Consider the following 14,562-nt stretch of genomic DNA (forward strand, 5'->3'; position numbering starts at 1 on the left):
ACCCAGGTTAAAATTGGGACTTGTATTTCTACACTTAGGATGAGGAAAGCTGCTGTGACAGTCCCCCATGGTTGAATATCTTATAACATTCAGTGCCAAGGCTCACACAAGAACATGTGGGGAAAATACGTGGCTGCCTCGCACTGGCAACTCGGGTTAGCGACCGCTAAAAATGGCGTTACTGGAGAACATTCACACTGGGGGCTAAAAAATTTTAGTCCAGCGCTAACTTACTGCGTAACATCCTCCTGGTGGCGTTAGTACAGGCCTGGGAGTCAAAGTTCCCGTCCTAAAGCGGCATTCCAGCTTCTTGCAGCTTCTGGGAGCAAGGCAATATAATTCCCTAGGCATTGTGGGTAATTAAAAGGGCTTTGAATTAAAAGGGCAATGTGTTCAGAACTAATAAAAATTAAAATGAAGTGAAAAAATACAGTTTTCAGCCCTTACTGCCTTTAAAAAATAATTAATATTTTAAAAAGTCCTAAATGGGAGTCTTCAGCAATAAAAGCTGAATTCCCTTCCGAACCTCAAAATGGGAAAAGTGCTTCAGCACTAACGTAAATGGGTCAGTAAACCAGGGAACAGGCACCCAGGGTCTCACACGCAGCACTCCAGCTTTGTGCAGGGGGTCAATTCTACAAAACAAGTCCTCTACCCACAAGGGCCAGGAGGCCCTCCAGAAAGAAGGATGTGGGACTATATCACCGAGGCCATCACTGCCAGCAGTGTCACACCCATCATCTGGCTCCAGTGCCCTAAGAAGCTTCATGACCTCAGATGAATGGTCAAGGTCAGTGACTGCATCGTCAAAAGCCCTCTCCTACCAACTGAACCACTAGCTTCACACACTGCTCAATGCACGACTCCCTCCCCCCCCCACCACCAATCATTCACCTACCAACAATCTGTACCAAACACGAGGTACACCTCACATTCCTAGCTTCACCTCACCACCTTTGAAGGAGACGGTGGTAGTCATTCTTGGCAGGGGCATGACTGAGCCTTTGGCCAATGGTTGGGTTGAAAGAACACAAGATGCTGGTATCTTCATAACATTATTTTCCTTCTCACATTGCACTTGCCCCTCATCCCACAATCTCTTCTGATGTACAAGCTGCACATCGTGTTCCGGGAGGGCTCTGAGCACCTCGAGGCTCATCACCAAGAGCATGCAGAAAATAGCGCAAACAGCGGAAGGAACTTTTGGCAAACCAGGCTCCCCACCCACCCTTTCCTTCAACTACTGTCTGTCCCACCTGTTACAGAGACTGTAATTCCCATATTGGACTTTACAACCAGCTGAGAACTCAGCGTGGAAGCAAGTTTTCCTCGATTTCGAGGGACTGCCTATGATGATGATGATGACATGGTGTAAGCATTCACCTCTTGCTTTCCCACCTTCTCCTCACCATAACTCCACCCTTGTGCCTTCCTCATTTTGCACACCCAAGAAATGCAGCCTGACCAGCCAGGGGTTGATCAAAAATAAGGAGAGGATAATGAAGAAGAAGAGGATAGAAGAAAGAAGAAGACGACAATGACTTCATTTGACACTCCCAGCCACCAGCTCCTCAAGGTCGACCTGCAAGGCCATTTGCAGTGTCCCCCACTGAAAGTCAGCAGCTTTCCACAAGCCATGCTGCAGCCACTGGGATAGCACTGCATGACATCAGTAGGATAGGCAAAGGCACACACAAGACAGTCACTAAGAGAATGCATAAAGGTGATGAGTTGATTTCTTGATGTCATATTGGATGGCTAGATGTATAAAGTTGGATTGTAAAGTTTGCTTTGTGGTGGCTTTTATTTCAGCATCGTGGCCAAGAGGAAGCTGTGATGGTCAGTATCAGAGGGAAGGTAAGGTGTGGGACTAATGTTGGGGTTGTGGTCACTGGTATCGCAGGTGGATGACTCCATCCTGGATATCCCGGCCAGAAAGGGGCTGTCTGGATGATATCCTTATTAATACTTCCTCCTCTTCTGCTTCTTCCTCTTCCCTCTGTGAGCAGATGCTTAAGTACATGTTCCCATTAATTTGCAAATATCTCACATTGCTGCAACTAACAAATTTTGGTGTTCTGAATTATGCATGGTGGCAGTCTCGCCTCTGAGTCAGAAGGTTGTGGGTTCAAGTTCCATTCCAGAGACTTGAGCACAAAAGTCTAAACTGACATTCCAGTGCAGTAACTGAGGGAGTGCTGCAAAAAAAGATTTGCATTTATGTAGCGCCTTTATGACCTCAGGAGGTCCCACAGCACTTTACAGCCAATGAAGTACTTTTTAAAAAAGTGTTGTCACTGTTGTAATATAGGAAATGTTACGTGCACTGTTGGAGGTGTCGTCTTTTGGATGAGACGTTAAACCAAGGCCCCGTCTACCCTCATAGGTGGACGTAAAAGATCCCATGGCATTATTTCAATGAAGAGCAGGAGAATTGGTGTCCTGACCAATATTTATCCCTCAATCAACATCACTAAAAACAGATTACCTGGTTGTTAGCACATTGCTATTTGTGGGAGCTTACTGTGTGCAAATTGGCTGCCGTGTTTCCTACATTACAACAGTGACTACACTTCAAAAGTACTTCATTGGCTGTAAAGTGCTTTGGGGAGTCCTGAGGTTGTGAAAGGCACTATATAAATGCAAGTCTTTTTCATTTATCCCTTTCTAAACCTATAGGCCAATAAAATTCAAACTGAACAAACTATTGACCAACAAATATATGCGCAAATAGAGCTGAGTTGCTTGAGCTTCAAGCACTGGATTGCCAGGGCTCAGGGGCTGCAGTTAAGACACCCCTGGCATACATCAGCATCATCTTTATTACCCTCTCACTTGGCCTCTGCTTCAATCAGCACATTCACATGAAGTTAACCTATTTTCTAAAGAATGCCAAATGTTTGACAGTGAGTCTGCAATATTGCCTCAATGTTGCTGTCCTGGTAATGTTAATAAGTTGCTCAAGTTTCACTGTGATGCCATTAGAGTTACTCGGTTGAATTTTTAACTTGTACTTCACTCTTAGTTGTTTATTGTTCTAAATCACCAGCCCTGGAAATGCACCTCTTACTTCAACACAGCAGCTTGGCAAGTAACCAAATGCTACTTCCTTCGGAAAATGAGTAGCTACTTCCCCAATTGTGCAGCTGGTTAAGGCAGTTAGTTGGTTAGAGATAGCAGATCTCAGCTCGGTGGTAGCAGAGACACTACAGTTCATTTCAGTGCATCTGAGTTGCGGGCGGGGGTGGAATCAGCTCAGGTTCCTGCTTCTAACCAGTAACCCCACTGCAAAGTGCATGTGTGTGAATACTGGGTGTGGATAGAGCCAGGCTTAACTATCTCGCTGCCCCACCATCCCACCCCACCCCCACACACACACAACCCTAACGACCACCATCATCACTATTATGATAAAATAGCCTGCCAATACTCATGCATGAATAATGACCATTTAGGCAAAATACTGGAGAGTGACCAACACCTTTGGGACCATACCTCAGCAAGGACTCAGCGTCTTCAGGAGAGGAGGAAAGCTGGCAGCAAAAGGAGGAAGGAAAAATAAAGTTCCTGTTTGGTGCTATGAGGATTATTGAGAACTCACATAATTATTCACACAAGTGCATTCTTGTGGTGGATTTGTTTTTCAGTCACAGAGCCTGAGATATTATGCTTCAAGTAAACCATAAATAACCCTTCATATAGCTTCCAGTTAATGGTCTCAACAGAGGGAGCCAGCATGCTGAAGGGAATGAGTTGCTCTGAAACATTATGCCACACATTGAAATAATTTGGGGCCATGCTAATGGACACTAAAAGGGAGACCAGCAGAGCCTATCGGGAGAGCCAGAGCAGCAGATACCAGACAAACTGTGAGAGAGAAACTCAAAAAGTGATATCATAGTCAGCACAGAGTGTGGAGCAGTGCAAAGATAGTGCAGGTGAATGTGTGACTAGGGAAGTGGTATTGAAGGGAGGGCATCGGATTCCTGGGGCATTGGGACCAGCTCGGCCAGGAGGGACCTGCACAATCCGGACGGGTTGCACCTGAACAGGGCTGGGACCAATGTTCTTGCGGGGAGGTTAACTAATGTTGTGGGGGACAGTTTAAACTAATTTGGCAGGTGGGACCACCAGGATGTAGCAGCAGTGAGGAGGGGCAAGGTGCATAGAAAACTAGGAAGGACAAACAGCAACAGAACAAAGAATAGTGCAGAAAGAGCAGGAATCAGATGGAGGAAAAAAGCAAAGCCGACTAGCATGATATTGGAATGCATGTGTGTTAATGCGGGGAATGTTACAAATAAGGTTGATGAAGTACAGACGCAAATTGCCACATCGGGTTATGATATAGTGGCTATAACAGAGAACTGGGGCCCGAAATTCAGTACCGCTAGGAAGCTGGTTCTCCCCCCATCTTTTTGTGGCCATTAGTGCTGAAACTTTTTCATGGCTGGGCCACCCCATATTCAGCTCCAAAAGTGAACAAATGGGTTCCAGCGCTAATGAACCCTTCCAAAGTGGATTTTTCAGCAGTGTGGCTGTCTTAATTTGAGCATTAACACCACTGAGAAATTCAGCATGCAGGTAAGGGTTTCTAATGAGCCAGCTGCTCCCTGGCCTTTTTAAAGACCAGGGCTTGGAGCAAGGCCCTGAGGGGGGAAGGAGGTTGGAAGGATGGCTGGTGTAAGAGGTGCAAGGAGAGCCAACAGGTTCTCTGATATGGAGCTGGAGACACAGATGGACGGTGTGGAGGACAGAAGAATAATACTGTTTCCTGACGTGGGGAGACCTGGCAGACTGCCAGTACATAATGCATGGAGGGAGATTGTAGGGGAGGTGTCAGGCACCTCCATATATGTGAGGACGCACCCTCCCAGGAAGGGTGTTGGCCAGTCTGCACCCGACCCTTCCAGGGTGGCGATGGGTCATCGCCTCCTAGGTCTGGGGCAACGGTGATCTCCTGAGATTCGAGTCGCATTAATTCTGCGTATACTTGGTCGTGAACCGCGAATGGGAGACAGTGAAGTTGCTGCGTAGCCGATTTGACGGAAGGGTCATAAAACATAAGAAATAGGAGTAGGCCATATAGCCCCTCGAGCCTGCACTATAATTTAATACGATCATGGACTGAGGTCCACTTCCCTGCCCGCTCCCCATAACCCCTTAATCCCTTATCGGTTAAGAAGCTGTCTATCTCTGTCTTAAATTTATTCAACATCCCGGCTTCCACAGCTCTCTGAGGCAGCGAATTCCACAGATTTACAACCCTCTGAGAGAAGAAATTCCTCCTCATCTCATTAAATGGGTGGCCCCTATTCTAAGATTATGCCCTTTGGTTCTAGTCTCCCCTATCAGTGGAAACATCCTCTCTGCATCCACCTTGTCAAGCCCCCTCATAATCTTATACATTTCATAAGATCACCTCTCATTCTTCTGAACCCCAATGAGTAGAGGCCCAACCTACTCAACCTTTTCTCATAAGTCAACCTCCTCAACTCCGGAATCAACCTAGTGAACTTCTCTGAACTGCCTCCAAAGCAAGTAGATCCTTTCATAAATATGGAAACCAAAACTGCATGCTGTATTCCAGGTGTGGCCTCACCAATACCCTGTATAACTGTAGCAAGACTTCCCTGCTTTTATACTCCATCCCCTTTGAAATATAGGCCAAGATTCCATTGGCCTTCCTGATCACTTGCTGTACCTGCATACTATTCTTTTGTGTTTCATGCACAAGTACCCCCAGGTCCCGCTGTACTGCAGCACTTTGCAATTTTTCTCCATAACTTGCTCTTTGATTTTTTTTCTGCCAAAGTGCATGACCTCACACTTTCCAACATTATACTCCATCTGCCAAGTTTTTGCCCACTCACTTAGCCTGTCTATGTCCTTTTGCAGATTTTTTGTGTCCTCCTCACACATTGCTTTTCCTCCCATCTTTGTATCATCAGCAAACTTGGCTACGTTACACTCAATCCCTTCTTCCAAGTCGTTAATATAAATTGTAAATAGTTGGGGTCCCAGCACTGATCCCTGCGGCATCCCACTAGTTACTGATTGCCAACCTGATAATGAACTCTCTGTTTTCTGTTAGTTAGCCAATCCTCTATCCATGCTAATATATTACCCCCAATGCGGGGACGATGGCAGAATTTTGTTGTCACTCCAAACCCTGTGAAGATTGAGGGATACTGCTTGTCGAAGTCCACCATGTACACACCGTGTGCCCGTTGGGTCATAAACTTTGAACCCAAGCTTGTCAAAAAGGTCAACACCCATGAGGCTTTGTCCCTTTGCGAAAGAAAAAGTTATCCAATGTTATATCCTTGCAGTATATCGGGACAGGTATGACCCCAAGAGCCTCAATTTTGTAGTCAGAGTACGCATGTAGAGTGGAAGTTGCAGGCTGCAGTTGACAGTGTGTGAAGTGGGTTTTGTACACAGCCTCGCTCAATGGAGACTTTGGTTCCAAGGTCAATGAGGAGGCAGATGGGAGTGCCATCAATGTTTACCTCACAGTCCTTGAATTTGCCCAAACCGATGTGCGAAATGTCACTAACGGTGTAAACCATACTGGGTTTATCACTATCAGGGTTGTCCACATGTCAAATATGCTGCAATGAGCGACGGACACTAGCAAAATGGTTCATTTTACCACATGCAAAGCATTTCTTCCCACGTGCAGGGCAGTTAGAACTCTTTGCTGAGTGTGATTTGTCCCCACAGTTAAAGCAGTGGAAGTTAAGCCCACGATCCGTAGTGGGTGGCTTATTACTAGCCCTGGGTCTCTGCTGTAATTTCCGCTTTGGACAAACGCCTCGCACATGGGCTGTAATTGCAGTCTGCTGCACAGGGGGAGCAGGGGATCTGATCGCTTTTGAATCGGAAAGCGCTGATTCGATTTGGATAGCCAAATTAATGGCTTTGTCCAATGACAATTTGTCATTCTCCTATCGCAAGCATTCCCAAATGCGGGGGATTGCTGTTTTCTCAATAATTTGATCCCTGATCATTTCCTCTGTAAGTGCTCCAAAGTTACACGTAGCAGCCAGTTCAGTTAATGAAATGATGTACTGTTTGATTAGTTCACCATTCCGTTGCCCCCTTTGATGGAATTGGTATCTCTCCATCACAATACTTTTCTTTGGCCCAAAAAAGTTCTCTAGGGCACTTACCGTTTTGTCGTAGGACTCCGTGTCTTCAATTTGGCTAAAGATGCGTTAGCCTTCGATGCCGAGGCAGTGGATAAGTATTGCATGGTGGCGAGCTAGTGTTACATTGTCGCTATCTAACCCCACTTGCCGTGATGTATGTAGAAAACCTTTTTATCTATCTTGGCCATGGAATTGAAGGGTCCTCAGGTGTGGAGAGGAAAGGTGGGGGGGGGTGGTAGGAAGGTTAATTTGAGTCATCCTCATCGCCAAATTATGTTGTGTACGCGTAAATAACTGACAAACTGAGCCAGGAGTAATGTAACTTAACTTAATTGTGCTTTTATACAACCCAAAATGGTGTCCCAAACCAGCATGAACGAGAATGAATACAGCAACTGTGAATAGCTACCGCAGGGTCGTAATGCCCGTCCTGTGAGATGTAACAAATAAATAGAGTATGAACACAACACTCACCGCTGGAAACCTTCCTTTACAGCGGCTTTACCACGCCGTTTCCAGCGAAAGTGAACACTGCTGAAATCCTCCCTGAGCTGAATATGGCTCGGGGAGGGAAAAGTACCCGTCCGCGGCGGCCGATCGATTTTTTCGATCGACCGCCCAAACTCCGCGGTAGTCGTCCCTTCGGGGATGGTGAATTTCAGGCCCCTGGTTTAAATATGAGCAAGAGTGGGAACTAAACATTCCTACAATGTATTCAGCAGGGATAGAGAAGGAAAAAAGACAGGAATGAGGGATGGCGGGGTGGCAGTATTGATCAGGGATAATATTACAGTTCTACAGAAGGACAATATACTAAAGGGTTGGTGAATCTCTTTGGTTAGAGTTAAGGAACAGAAAAGGAGCTGTTACATTGCTGGGTGTTTACTATGGACCCCCCAATAGTGAGAAGGGGATAGAGAAGCAAATCTGTAGGCAAATTTCAGAGAAATGTAAAAGTAATAGAGCAGTAAAAGTAGGAGACATCAATTACCCTGATATAAACTGGGGGAAAAACAGAGTAAAGGGCAAGGAGGGTGAAGAATTCCTAAAATGTGTATGGGTGAACCTCTTCAATCACTATATTACTAGCCCAATGAGGAAGGAAGCAGTGCTGGATTTAGTTCTGAGGAATGAAGTAAGGCAAGGGGAGTGTGTTGCAGTGGAAGAACATCTGGACAATAGTGATCATAATATAATTAGGTTTAAAGCAGTTACAGAAAGGGACAAAGAAAAATCAAAAGTGAAACTACCCAACTGGAAGAGGGCCAATTTCAGTGATTTGTGAAGGGATCTAGCACTGGTGGACTGGAAACAAAGATTAGACTGGAAACAGTTAGGGCTGGATTTTCGGTTTGTTGCTGCCTCTGTTTTTGCCCCGGAGGGGCTGCAATGATGATGGTAAGCTCTTCTGGGCGGCCAACCAGTTTCCAGCACCAGGGTTTTCGGGGCCACTTTCCACTTTCGGTTCTCCCCCTCCGAGCTAGTTTTGTCAGGTCCTCAGGCCGGCGGGGAGAGAAGACCACTGGGACTGTCTGCTGGCATGCGCCAGCATGCAACGCCCACAAAAGTCCTCCCGCCTGCTGCATTCCCAGTTTGGTCTGGGTGGTCCTCCACTCCAACAGGGGAAAGGACCGCCGCATGGAGGCAAGTCTTACCTCAACGGTAAATATGAAAACCTGCAGAAAAAGGTTAGTGCACTTTTCTTTATTTCTTTTGCAGGGATTTAGGTGGATGGGTTTCCCTGAAGGATTTCTGGTGTTTTTTTTTCATTGGTTTGAAAACTTTTGATTTTATCAGTTCCCCTCTCCCTGGGCCTGACTCTATCCTCGGTGGTACTTTGCCGAGGATTGCATTTTCCACCCAGAATGGGATCTACCGCCTGCTGCTGCCCAGAATCGGCGTGCAGGGCCCATTTTTGCCGCTAGGAGGTCTTTGCCACATTTTTTCATGAAACTTCTGCCCAAAGTACCGTCAGGATCTTAGCAGTCCTTTGGACGATACTTGGGCAGAACTTATGTTTCACCAAACTCGGGCCCTATGATTCTAACTAAATGACTATGTGTGGTTTTGCAGGCTGCTTTGTCATTTGCTAAACAAAATGGTGGGTGTCACATGTTATCTTAGATATTGGCGGTAACTGTTGGAGCATTAAATGAATGCGGATTTCACTAGTCCCTGGAGTATTATTGTAAGCTATAATTTTAATGTAAATTGATTTTCTTAAAAAGGAACAACTAATGTATTTCAATAAATAAATCATAAACCATTAAAAATTTATATTGAAGCTAAAGGAACAATAAAAAATAAATTTAAAAAAAGGTTTGCATATGTTTTGCAAGTTAATTCTGCACTAGTATATCTTGCACTGATGCTGCTTATGGGTAGTTAAATATTTGGAATATAGTTTCTGATATTTAAGATACAAATATGGTTTTCCTATCATTGTAATTGTTATGTCCTTGGATGCTCTAATAATGACTCCATGAGGCAATGTGTTGTACAGGCATCTCTCGATTATCTGGGTCTCTTGGGGATTGGGCTGTGCCAGGTAAACGATTTCTCCGTTAGAGCGAGTTGACATTACAGTTAATGCTTACAGGACTGCAGGTGTGCTCTAACCCATAGCTGTAGCATTTCTTCTAATCCTTGAATTCTAGTCCTCTAGATCTAAAGACCATTAGGCTTGTTGATTACTTCCTGTAACTGTTCATGGCATTTTAATGAATTATGAGAGGCAGTGGACCTGTGTGCGAGCAACAGCGGGAGCTGAGGCAAGGCAGAGCGCTTAAAAGCAAGGTTCAACAGGCAACATTCGAAAGGAACATCAGAGTTTCAAAGTGACGTCACACACACGGAATTTTAAATGCCGTTACAACAGTTTTCCATTGCATCCGTGTGCAGATAATTGAGAGTTGCCTGTACTTGAACTGTAGTGACCTTAGTCCTTTATTTGTTAACTCCAGAGTGAGGATCATACCTGGTGGCCTGCCTTTTATACTAGGCCAGGCACACCTGTACAGGTAACCTACAGGTCTCCCACTGAGGTACCCTCTGGTGGCACACCTTATGATAGTACCAATAGTAGCCATGTAGGATACATGACAGTAATGCAGAAAATTTTCTGCAGCAATCAAATGACTGATAAAGCGGGAATATTATGTATCTTGTTGATATTGAAAGATCTCACAGATGGATTGGTAATTCTATTTATCTATCATTTTACCAAACTTGCTAAAAATGCATCTAACTTTTTTTTTTCCTCCCAAAATCTCATTTCCATTATACAATAGTATTTTTCCCGACCTCCCTTGGTAAATTGCAGTATTACCTTTAAGATGCAGGTACATTATGGGTATCTTTGTTTATTCTTCCCACCATCATCCCCAAAACCTTCCTTCTTTTTCTCAGTTATTTACATGATCACAAGAGATCTTTTTCCCTTCTTACTTCCTGTTATAGGGGGAGAAATTGGACCAATTTTGGGGTACACTGCCCTGTATCCCAAGGACACCTGAAAAATGTCTGTCCCGAAATTGGGCCAGGTCATGTTTCAGGCACTCGGGCGGGAACATAAAACAGATGTTAGGCCCCTTGCAATATGCTAATGAGGGCAGGAGTGCTCCTCTCGGTTCGAAAGTACCTCCAACGGTCGTTGTCAGTCACGATAGCCCCTCCCACTGCCCTCCCCTCCACCCTCCCTCCCACTGGACTTATCTGAGGCTGCTGGGGAGGCAGACAGTCTGAAATTCCATACATCCATCGAAAAAGCTGCCTGTGAAGGCGTGACTGGCGCTTGCAGCTGACCCTGAATTATTTGACGAGGTCCGAGGTCCAACGTCTTGTGATCCTCAAGTCGCCATCCTCAGGCTCTGGAATCGTTCCCTGCACTCAATTTTTGCCGGCAATCTTTCTGAATCTGTAGCACTGCTCCAGTGAGGTTTCTACCACTCTCAAATCATCAATGACCAACAGCTTGAACAGATGGCCAATCACCATGGCTCAGCTCTGACTACAGTGAAACCCAACATCAAAGCATCTTATAAACAAATGTCTTCATCCCTGAAAAGAAACTTTAGTCCTCCCCACTAACAAAAAAGCTCTTGCCCAACAATACTTTAGCACAGACTTTTTATTTAATGGCTTAATCGATATTTTTTCTGCAGTTGTTTATAAAAACATAGAAACATAGAAAATATGTGCAGGTGTAGGCCATTCGGCCCTTCGAGCCTGCACCACCATTCAATAAGATCATGGCTGATCATTCACCTCAGTACCCCTTTCCTGGTTTCTCTCCATACCTCTTGATCCCTTTAGCTGTAAGGGCCATATCTAACTCCCTCTTGAATATATCCAATGAACTGGCACCAACAACTCTCTGCTGTAGGGAATTCCACAGGTTAACAACTCTCTGAGTGAAGAAGTTTCTCCTCATCTCAGTCTTAAATAGCTTACCCCTTATCCTTAGACTATATCCCCTGGTTCTGGACTTCCCCAACATCGGGAACATTCTTCCCGCATCTAACCTGTCCAGTCCCAGTCCCGTCAGAATTTTATATGTTTCTATGAGATCCCCTTTCATCCTTCTAAACTCAAGTAAATACAGGCCCAGTTGATCCAGTCTCTCCTCATATGTCAGTCCAGCCATCCCTGGAATCAACCTGGTGAACCTTTGCTGCACTCTCTCAATAGCAAGAGCGTCCTTCCTCAGATTAGGAGACCAAAACTGAACACAATATTGCAGGTGAGGCCTCACTAAGGCCCTGTACAACTGCAGTAAGACCTCCCTGCTCCTATACTCAAATCCCCCAGCTATGAAGGCCAACATACCATTTGCCTTATTCACCGCCTGCTGCACCTACATGCCAACTTTCAATGATTGATGTACCATGACACCCAGGTCCCGCTGCACCTTTACTTTTCCTAATCTGCCATCATTCAGACAATATTCTGCCTTCGTGCTTTTGCCACCAAAGTGGATAACCTCACATTTATCCACATTATACTGCATCTGCCACGCGTTTGCCCACTCACCTAACCTGTCCAAGTCGCCCTGCAGCCTTTTAGCATCCTCCTCACAAATCACACTGCCACCCAGCTTAGTGTCATCTGCAAACTTGGAGATATTACACTCAATTCCCTCATCCAAATCATTAATGTATATTGTAAAGAGCTGGGGTCCCAGCACTGAGCCCTGCAGCACCCCACTAGTCACTGCCTGCCATTCTGAAAAGGACCCGTTTATCCCGACTCTCTGCTTCCTGTCTGCCAACCAGTTCTCTATCCACGTCAGTACATTACCCCCAATACCGTGTGCTTTAATTTTGCACACCAATCTCTTGTATGGGACCTTGTCAAAAGCCTTTTGAAAGTCCAAATACACCACATCCACTGGTTCTCCCTTGTCCACTCTACCAGTTATATCCTCAAAAAATTCTAGAAGATTTGTCAAGCATGATTTCCCTTTCATAAATCCATGCTGACTTGGATCGATCCTGTCACTGCTTTCCAAATGTGCTGCTATTTCATCTTTAATAATTAATTCCAACATTTTCCCCACTACTGATGTGAGGCAAACCTTCCTATAATTACCCATTTTCTCTCTCTCTCCTTTCTTAAGTGGTGTTGCATTAGCTACCTTCCAGTCCATAGGAACTGATCCAGAGTCGATAGACTGTTGGAAAATGATCACCAATGCATCCACTATTTCTAGGGCTACTTCCTTAAGTACTCTGGGATGCAGACTATCAGGCCCCGTGGATTTATCGGCCTTCAATCCTATCAATTTCCCTAACACAACTTCCCGCCTAATAAGGATTTCCTTCAGTTCCTCCTTCTCACTAGACCCTCGGTCCGTAGTATTTCCGGAAGGCTATTTGTGTCTTCCTTCATGAAGACAGAACCAAAGTCTTTGTTTAACTGGTCCGCCATTTCTCTGTTCCCCATTATAAATTCACCTGAATCTGACTGTAAGGGACCTATGTTTGTTTTCACTAATCTTTTTCTCTTCACATATCTATAGAAGCTTTTGCAGTCAGTTTTTATGTTGCCAGCAAGCTTCCTCTCATACTCTATTTTCCCCCTCCTAATTAAACCTTTTGTCCTCTTCTGCTGAATTACAAAATTCTCCCAGTCCTCAGATTTGCGGCTTTTTCTGGCCAATTGATATGCCTCTTCCTTGGATTAAACACCATCCTTAATTTCCCTTGTTAGCCACGGTTGAGCCACCTTCCCCATTTTATTTTTACTCCAGACAGGAATGTACAATTGTTGAAGTTCATCCATGCGATCTTTAAATGTTTGCCATTGCCTATTCGCCGTCAACCCTTTAAGTATCACTCTATTCTAGCCAATTCACGTCTCATACCATCGAAGTTACCTTTCGTTAAGTTCAGGACCCTAGTCTCTGAATTAACTGTGTCACTCTCCATCTTAATAAAGAATTCTACCATATTATGGTCACTCTTCCCCAAGGGGCCTCGCACAACAAGATTGCTAATTAGTCCTTTCTCGTTACACATCCCCCAGTTTAGGATGGCCAGCCCTCTAGTTGGTTCCTCGACATATTGGTCTAGAAAACCATCCCTAATACACTCCAGGAAATCGTCCTCCACCGCATTGCTACCAGTTTGGTTAGCCCAATCAATATGTAGATTAAAGTCGCCCATGATAACTGCTGTACCTTTATTGCAAGCATCCCTAATTTCTTGTTTGATGCTGTTTCCAACCTCACTACTACTGTTTGGTGGTCTGTACACAACTCCCACTAGCATTTTCTAAATGTTGAATCCCCCTGGATGTTGAGTTCCCAGCCTTGGTCACCCTGGAGCCATGTCTCCGTGATGCCAATTACATCCTATCCGTAACTGCTATCTGCACAGTTAATTCATCCACCTTATTCAGAATACTCCTTGCATTGAGGTACAGAGCCTTCAGGCTTGACTTTTTAACACACTTTGCCCCTTTAGAATTTTGCTGTAATGTGGCCCTTTTTGCTTTTACTTTTACTTTTCTTCCTTCTATCTTTGGCTTCTGTCCCCATTCTACTTCCCTCTGTCTCCCTGCATAGGTTCCCATTCCCCTGCCATATTAGTTTAACCCCTCCCCAACAGCACTAGCAAACACTCCCCCTAGGACATTGGTTCTGGTCCTGCCCAGGTGCAGACCGTCCGGTTTGTACTGGTCCCACCTCCCCCAGAACCGGTTCCAATGTCCCAGGAATTTGAATCCCTCCCTTCTGCACCACTCCTCAAGCCACGTATTCATCTGAGCTATCCTGCGATTCCTACTCTGACTAGCACGTGGCACTGGTAGCAATCCTGAGATTACTACTTTTGAGGTCCTACTTTTTAATTTAGCTCCTAGCTCCCTAAATTCGTCTTGTAGGACCTCATCCCGTTTTTTACCTATA

The 14,562-nt window shown here is 45.0% G+C and overlaps 1 protein-coding gene across 2 annotated transcripts in view; it reads left to right on the forward strand.

Moving 5' to 3' along the window:
* The window catches only part of cdh31 (cadherin 31), a 232,429-nt gene that overhangs the window by 55,333 nt on the left and 162,534 nt on the right, over positions 1 to 14,562 (forward strand). For both annotated transcript variants that reach the window (XM_070898170.1, XM_070898171.1), the window contains one exon: positions 1,813 to 1,857. In XM_070898170.1, coding sequence (XP_070754271.1) covers positions 1,837 to 1,857 — 21 coding nt within the window. In that variant the 5' untranslated portion in view covers positions 1,813 to 1,836. The remainder of the gene's footprint in view (positions 1 to 1,812; positions 1,858 to 14,562) is intronic.

Source organism: Pristiophorus japonicus, chromosome 13 (genome assembly GCF_044704955.1).
Source record: "Pristiophorus japonicus isolate sPriJap1 chromosome 13, sPriJap1.hap1, whole genome shotgun sequence".
Classification (NCBI taxonomy): domain Eukaryota; kingdom Metazoa; phylum Chordata; class Chondrichthyes; family Pristiophoridae; genus Pristiophorus; species Pristiophorus japonicus.